This window comes from Sinocyclocheilus rhinocerous, unplaced genomic scaffold, assembly GCF_001515625.1.
Source record: "Sinocyclocheilus rhinocerous isolate Xijiao unplaced genomic scaffold, SAMN03320098_v1.1 scaffold277, whole genome shotgun sequence".
NCBI lineage: Eukaryota > Metazoa > Chordata > Actinopteri > Cypriniformes > Cyprinidae > Sinocyclocheilus > Sinocyclocheilus rhinocerous.
This window is the reverse complement of record NW_015662923.1, coordinates 779344-787902: the sequence shown is the minus strand read 5'-3', so window position 1 is coordinate 787902 and position 8559 is coordinate 779344. Positions and strand designations below refer to the sequence as shown.

The window sequence follows — 8559 nt, the reverse complement described above, 5'->3', positions numbered from 1 at the left end:
AGTGGAACGAGGCATGTCAAACACTCTGGAGACCACTCTGTATGATGTACCACTGGCGGACAGAAGAGAAACACCAGTGTCTGGATTGTGGCACCCCATCACTGTTGCCGTTCACTTCTCAGATGATCCAGCAGCACTGTCAGACCTGGGGGTAAGCAGATAAACATCACATTTTCATTTTTGGGTGAACTATCCCTTTTTTTTACTAACACATTTTTGCTAACTATATCAAAGGATGCATCTGAAGAACTCGGACTGGTCATACAGAGCACTGTTCACCTCTACAATGCTCTATTTTATTTTTATTTTCCCCCCCAGTTTTATTTTTATGCTTAACTGTCTAGACAAGCCAATTCCTGCATTTAAAGTTGTAATCCGACAAAGGACGCAGCAAATCAGTGTAACTTACATGGCCTCGGTCTTGGCTAAGCCTGAGGTACATCACTGTCTCCTCCATGATGACGTAAAACATAAAAACAAAAATTAGCAATTCTGGCTCCACCTATCCTGGCAGGATTGTCCTCTCGTCAGCTCTCCTCTCACACCGTTGCTATGCGACAGAGCACTGATCGGGAACCTCACGGTGTCGCAATTAGGAAATCCTGCGAAGGCAGAGCGTCCTTCATGCACTTCGGAGGCCTGGCCTTCGAAAGTCCGTGGCCTTCGAAATGTGCACACTCAACTTTGGGACACAGCTTATATGTGTGTGTATATTTCAAACTTTTTATTACTAATGTTTTAATAATGTAAATGTCTGTGCATTGTCAGACAAACAAACCCACAAAATATAGGAGATAAAAAATAGATATAAGATGAGAAATTAATGTTCTAAAATAGAAAATAATGTATTAAAAGTAATAAAATAATGTAAACATGCATGAATGTAATATCACAAAATATAAAATACTAGATAGAATAAAATTAATTTAGCAACAGATGTGTAAGGCTATTGTATTGTCAATATACCAGTACTACTTGTTATAAATTATGGAATTGCCACATCAGAATAAAATGCTATTCTTTCAAAATAATCTCAAATTTAATTAACATTTTTTGTTAGGTTTTTAACCATATGCATTTTTGTTTGATCTGCTCCCATTGAGGCACTTGTTTTGTCACACGAGTCTGTGCATTGATCATTCAGTGCCAACTTTTGACTTACAGCCTAATGGTTAGTCATTTTGTTTGGCATTTAATTAACATTTCACATGCCATCAGCAGCAAAGATCAAAATTAAACGGTTATTGATGTACTGGTGTGAACTGAAAGACGTCATGGACTGGTTTAAAATTTTTGGTTAGATTTATCCGACACCACAAGATGTCCTCCAATGTGTTTGAAGTAGAGCACAGCCTCTATCTGTGTTAGAAAAGATCACCACAGTTCTCGGGCTTCAAACAACCGGTTAATTGAAAAGAAAAAAAGCTGATGAATGCTATAATCAGGCATCCACTCAAGAGGGTTTATAGCATGTGTGGCCTGTATCACTTACATCTGTGGTCTAAGTGGGTGGCAGGCAGCATGGGAGTACTGAAGGCGCTCCTCAGCCACACAAACAGAGGACATTTTAGATTCCTGTAGCCCTGAGAGAGCATACAGCACTGAAGTCACCAAGTACTGGCAGGGTGCCTGGAGAGCCCAAACTTCTGATGTGGATTTGAAATACTGTTGCATTTTGAGAGTAGCCTTTCAAAAATAGATTTTTGTGTACATTATTTTGTATTCATGACATAGAAATTGCCATAAACCTTTTCTTTTAGACAACATTTTAGGGCCAATCAGGCCAAGATATAATGTTGTTGCAGATTTCTAGGAAGAATGCCATTACGCTCTATATGTATAGAAGGACAATCTGAATCCTTGAGATTTCATTGTGGTCTCAATCCTATGGATTTTTGTTACATTGCTTTTTGACCTCCTAATCGCTGTTACTTAATCTCTGCCTAAGAACATACTGGCAGATGTGACTACATGCACAAACAACCTGGTCTGTCTGTCTGTCTGTCTGTCTATCTATCTATAAAGGTAGATAGTTCAAGGACCCAGTAAGCAAATGCATTAGTAATGAGTAATACGTTCAAAACAGCGCTAATGCAGAGAAAAAAAACCGGAAGATTTCATCAGAGATGGCGGAGAGAATAGTGACTCTCGTCCAGATGTCAGTAAATTATTATTTTCAGCGTGTATTTGGCTTAAAAGCACAAGTGATTTATAACGAATGCCGGCTGAAGGTGTTTTAGATTATGCGCTGGTCAGTGGTTTAGTTATTCTGAATGGATCCGTATAGTAGCATGTACAGTCAAGGCAGCAGGTTTAGTGATCTTTTGGCGTCTCCCTGTGGTCCTGTTTGGTATCGCAGCTTAACTGGTGCTTATTCATATTAAAAATGCTCTTAACAATTTTCTTTCTTTCGGCATTATATACATACATTGGGTATGATGAAAATTAATTCATTTATTCATTTATGTTTGGGGGGGGGGCAAATAATAAAACATAAGACAAATAATAAAACTATATGTGACAAATATGACAGATTGTCATTGGTGAAAAGTCTGAAAAAGTCTGATGCTTGGATACACACCTGAGCTTTTGAAACTAATACATTTTTTATATATTATACATTATATATTTTATATGTTGAAGAATGCAGGTAACTAAATGGTTGTTTGTCCCCACTGACTTCCATAGTATGGAAAATAGTATAAAAGTCAATTTGGACCGGAAACTTTATGTTGAGAATATATAGGGTATGTCTTTAATTTCAACTATAGTAGCTTCTCTGATTTCAGACAGAATTACTATATTGTGATGTCTTTCCTTACTGTGGTTGAAAATTATTATTTTTTAAATTATTTATTTTGGTACATTGTTTAGATTTGAGTTGATGTAGTTTAAAATAGTTTTGAAGTTTGTAGTTTGAAATGACAGGGACCTGCCAAGAGTTACATAATGCTATCCATTAAAAAAAGTGTCTCACACGGCTCCGGGGGGTGAACAAAGGCCTCCTGCAGCGAATCGATGCGTTTTTGTAAGAAATATATCCATATTCAAAACGTAATAATCACTTTAATGTAGCTTGCGCCAACAGTTGAACACGGAAGCAGCTCCAGGCGGATGACGTATGAGTTCAGTGCTGCGCTAATTTTCATTTTTGGGTGAACTAACCCTTTAACTCCCCAGTGAGCAAGCCAGAGGAGAGAGTGCCAAGTAACGAAAAACTCCATCCTCACCTAATGGTCAGTCCTGTTCTAAATTCAAATTACAGTTCTATATTGTGTTTGCTACCGTAATATAAATCCAATTCAATTCAGGAATTTAAAAAGGCATCTGAAAGGCACACAACCCTGCTCATCACTCAAACAACTTAGATTTTCTAACTGAAAACAGATTTCCACAAATGCAAAAAAGCAGATAGCCAGGAGAGATGAGTTTCCAGTTGTTGGATGTTTCTAGTTAAAGCCGAACAAATGGAAAAACAGTGTGATCAAAGGCATGAGCCCTGGTGAGTCTCTCACTGATCTATGGGTATTGATGGTTGTTCATATAAATGGATGACAGGTATTTGCATTGTAGTGCCAAAAAAGTCTCCATGGAGTGTTAATGCTTAGCATCAGTTAATCCAGATGTTAACTCTGACGCACGCATGCATTTTATTGAAAGAGACAAGAGATTTTTTTTTTCAAACTCATCTTTGTATTTGTTTTAATAGAATTTGCAACTTACAAAATCAGTATAAAGTATACATGATAATGCACAGCAAACATTGACTTGTTTTGTTGTTAAAGAGGTGTTTGAGAACACAATTTCCCTTTTTAGGGTCAGTGTGTCCTGGAGGACTCTGGGTAGTGCACCATCTGAATGGATGATCAGTTCGAAGAGTCAGCAAATGTGCGATAAAAACCCAATAAATACTTTACAACACATGCCAACACAGAAATACTGTTCTTGCCATTAATGTAACAATGACCACAGGAAGCAATCCCTTCACAACACAAACACCAGAAACACGGGTAACAAATGCTTCATCATGCAAATATACATTTCAATAAATGCATTAAATAAAGTGCCAGCCGTAGCATGTGCATACACAGTCTGCATACTCTTAAGAGCAATATTTCAAATTAGAGGTCTGGAGCAATATTAAGTATCCCTTGCAACAGTTCCCAACAACAATTGAAAAGCAACAGCAATAACACCACAGCAAATGAACAATCGCAGAACAACTAACCAAAATTGTACAAAAGCATTATATAAAGTATCACATTAGAACAATATACACATTATAATATTCTCATTACGTCTGCCGGCTCTTTCCCTTTCTGAAATTCTGACACTAATAAAGAACTAAATGAACATTGTTATGGAAAGGTTTCCCCTGAGTTGGCAGTGAAAGTGTGCCCATTGACTCTCAAACATCCCCGTAAGTCTATAGAGCAAAGGTTTTTAACTCATTTTGCTTCAGGACCCAGATTTTACATTAGACGGCACTGATACAGATTATAATCTATCTCAACAGATAGATATATAATAGATTATATAAATAGATTATAATCCATTTTTAAACATTTCTTAAAATTTCCACAATATTTCAAACATAAGAAAAGCTAGAGGCCATGCTTTGCGAACACAGTTACGACAATGCGTCCCACAACATAAGACTGGCTCTATATGCGGCTGGCTGGGTTAAGCACCACAGCAGGACGGTGTGTCAGAGGAGGGACAGTAATTTGGTGACTTAATATTCTCTGGCCTCCTCTAATTCATTCATGAAAATGTCCTGTTGGGGATTCTCTGTGCAATGCAGGCCATTATTGGGTGGGCGGATGGCATGAAACCTGCTCCAGTCTCCTTTGCACAGTATCCAAGGCAATACATCCACCTTAAAATGCAGTTCTGGAGAGAACTCTGTGCTTATTAGGTTGGGGGTACCTGCACCCTTGCCCCTTGTAATTAGATGCTTATTGTCATCATAGCAACAATGCTGGGCAGCCAGGGTGGTGCCATCTCTTGAGAGGCCAGAACGCAAGCAAGAGCGTGCCGAGGGTTTGTAGATATCCAGACGTTCTTTTGGCCCACTTGCATCCCTCCATTGGAAGGTCTGATCATGTCCCGCATCCAGCAGACTGACTATATTGTTGAAGGCTTCTGAAGGATAGGTGCACGGACAGCTGGGTAATTCAGTCAATACCTGCTGCAGGTAACGCTGGAGAAACTCACTCTTACAATTCAACCACTTCTCGCAACTGTCAACATCTGCAGAACAACCAAACCCAAACAGATTACACATTATCAACTATAACAGAGTGACATTTGCCCAGTAGAGGTTTAAAAAGTAGTGCGATAGTTTCATGCATTAGAAAATAAGAATTCACATATTCGTTCACATTTTCACGCATTGTTTTGGGTAAAGATCATATAGACTATACGTTGCAAAAAGCATTAACTAATACAATTAATTGGATACGTCTGACACAGTTTATTTAACACAGTTAACACATTTATCTGATTTTACATCGCAACCGCTTAATTCAGTTCTATCTGATGGTGCTAGAGCTTCTTAAAATTATAAATCTAATCCAAATGGGACGTTTAACAAAAATCATGTCACTTGCCATCCTGGTATGCCATAATTTAATTATCATTAGGGCTCAACAACATGTATGAAATATCACCTAAAAGCAGAATACACTGCTATTCTTAACCAACTGTGTCAAGGTGATTTCTTGTGGCTGTATAGAGTCCGTTCAGCAACTCCACGGGTGTTCCACTAACATTTGAGAATCCGTGTCTGAATGCTTTTGTTTTAATTTGGGACAATAAAACTATTTTATTTTTTACAATTTGTTATTCATGATTATTTGAACTGAATATTGACAGCTTTAACAATAAGCTTAAAGCACTTACCTGTGCCAAAGGGTTCTGTACCATTTTCCATCTCAAATGGAAAGACATGAGCTACACTGTTCCAATCATCTGGGGGAAAAAAAATCAGTGTTACATAATTTTACATAAAATGGTTTAGGAAAAACAAAACAAAAACAGACACATTTTTGAGTACTTAAGTAACCTGGGCATGGCATAAGGTCACAGCTTTGGGATTCGGTGGAGATGCAGAAATCTCCACATGAACGTGAGCGGGTCTGGTTGCCGTGGCCACAAGTGACACTACAAGGACTCCATGCGCTCCATTCTTCCTCTTTCTCTACTAAGAGCACAAGAATAATTAGTTAAGATATTTATTCATTGTTTTGTCTATTGCTAGGTTTAGGTTTTGAACAAAACCCCTAACCTTAAGTACTTTTCAGTGATCCGATCACATGTGGTCCTCTGAGATATACAACCATTACCATTTACACTTAGTTACACACAAAGAAAAACAAGTAGAAAGAATAGAAAAAATAGAAAGCTTGTGTTTGTTTGTTTTTTGTTAGTTTTTTTAAGGTCCAGGAGGTTCTTTGTGAGAAAGGCTGAGACTTGGTTGAACACAACTCGTTCAAGTTTTTGCAATGATTACCTGTGTGATTGATTGATTACCTCAAGTGGTCACAGGTAATAAGCATTACCTGTGACCACTTGTGTTGTTAAGACACACCCTATTATTTTGTTTCTGACTACCTCCATATGGGGTTTCAGTGATTCGATCCTTAAATGTTTTAGACTTCGTTTACACTAACGACTTAATGCCAGACCAGTTAGCAGCTAGAAGTCATCTAGCAATCACACCAGCAATGTCTTAGCAATAAACCCAGTAAATGCATAGAAATGCATCACTCAAAGACACCACCCCAGGAAAACCTTTGCAATATGCTAGCACCCTGGAAACCACCATGGCGGTAACTTTTGCTCAAGACAACAAGGGTAAGCTGGGAGAGTAAGCTTTTGCCAGGGCTTATAGTATAAAAAAAAAAAAGACTTCTAAAGGCTGATTAGCTTTTAGAATTGGGGGAGATTTCAAAACTCTCTTTACTAAAAACAAACTGCAGATAATGGATTAAACAAAGACAACAGATGTCTTCTTCTGTCTTCTGTAATATAGAGTATAGATTACAGACTAGCGTGTTTACATATTTAACTTGAATTTGGGTGGGGTGCCAATGATATTGCACACACAGTGATGGTGCCCTGATTACAGACAGACTAGTGAATGATGAAAAGGAGACATAGGCTCAGCGACTGCTCTTGCTGGCTTTGTAGAACTGCCAAACTGTGAAATCCACAAAAGCCACCGGGCTTGTCTTCAGTTCTTGATTAGACAATTTTTGTTGTGCTATTTTTACCATTTCACGAGTTCGCCTGTCCATTCAGCCTTAATAGTTAATGGTAAACGAACTTGGCTTGCTGTCATCGACAGAGGCTCGAACCTTAGGCTCGGCTTGAGCTCCGAGTTCAACCCACCTTTTGTGGTACTACATAGAGGGAGAATGACAGAAATAAAGGAGGAGATGGGGAGGTGGAAGGATGCCAGAATAATTGTCACCAGGACAGCACAATGACTGCTGCTTATATAAGCTTGTAATGATGATTGACAGGACTGAATGTTTAGGCTCCTCCTGAACCTACGTTTCGAACTTCAATAATATTTTTTTTCCATTAGTGTTTTCCTATGTTCTTCCAGGGCTGAATGCAGCAGCCAAGAAACTACCGGTAAGATGAATGGGAATACTAACAGCTTTCTTCTGTATTGTTAGACTTTACTAATTAGATCACGTCTTCTGATCAGTGAATGGTATTTCTACCCAATCACACTGAAAATAATGTTCATGAGAACAAAAATATGAATGAAATCCTTAAAAAAACATTAAAGCATTATTTTATTATTTGCTAAACGGAGGGTGTTGTCCGGCTTTGGAACCATCACTATTGGGCTGGCCCAGGGGCTACGGGAGGGCTCGATGATTCCAAGTTGGAGCATCTTCTTTACCTCCTTCTCTATAGCCAGCGCGGCGAGTTGCTCGGGCCGGGGAACCCACTTCTTGAGCAAGTTAACGTGGTAAATTTGCTCAGTTCGTCGGCGGCCGGGTTGCCGCACACGGTACGTAACCGGTCCCATTCGTTCCACTACTGTGTAGGGTCCCTGCCAGGTCGCTAGGAACTTACACGCAGCTGTCGGGACCAGAACCACCACATGATCGCCCGGTTGGAACTCCCGGGCTTGTGCGGGCCGGTCATACAGCTCGACTGCTTCAACGAGACTGGCGATGTCCTGTGGATTCTTCATACTGACCGGGCGCCTCAGCGGACGGGGCAGCGCCCGTAACAGCCGATCGACGAGGACTTTCTCCGCTACCTGGTTGGCGGTAGGTGAACCGGAGAGGAGCCACAGGTGAGCCAATCGGGCAAGTTGATCAGCTTGAGCTCTCACCGTCTGCCATTCGTCATAGGTCCATTGGTAGAATTGCTGCGCTGCACACATGGGAGACAGGCCCACCTGGGCTAGAATTTCGTTAGTTTTTAGCTCGTCATATTTTTCATTCCTGGGCGCCTGCAGGGCATAATAGGCCCGCTGAGCTTCTCCGGTGAGGAAGGGGGCGATGATGCGAGCCCACTCTTCCGGCACCC

General features: G+C 39.9%; 1 protein-coding gene across 3 annotated transcripts in view; it reads right to left on the bottom strand.

Moving 5' to 3' along the window:
* Window positions 1-3690: 3690 nt before the first annotated feature.
* The window catches only part of LOC107728349 (isthmin-2), a 15816-nt gene continuing 10947 nt past the window's right edge, over window positions 3691-8559 (bottom strand). For all 3 annotated transcript variants that reach the window (XM_016538487.1, XM_016538488.1, XM_016538489.1), the window contains exons 4-6: window positions 6068-6205; window positions 5905-5973; window positions 3691-5253 (exon numbers count right to left, since the gene is read on the bottom strand). In XM_016538487.1, the coding sequence (XP_016393973.1) occupies window positions 4736-5253; window positions 5905-5973; window positions 6068-6205 (725 nt within the window). In that variant the 3' untranslated portion in view covers window positions 3691-4735. The remainder of the gene's footprint in view (window positions 5254-5904; window positions 5974-6067; window positions 6206-8559) is intronic.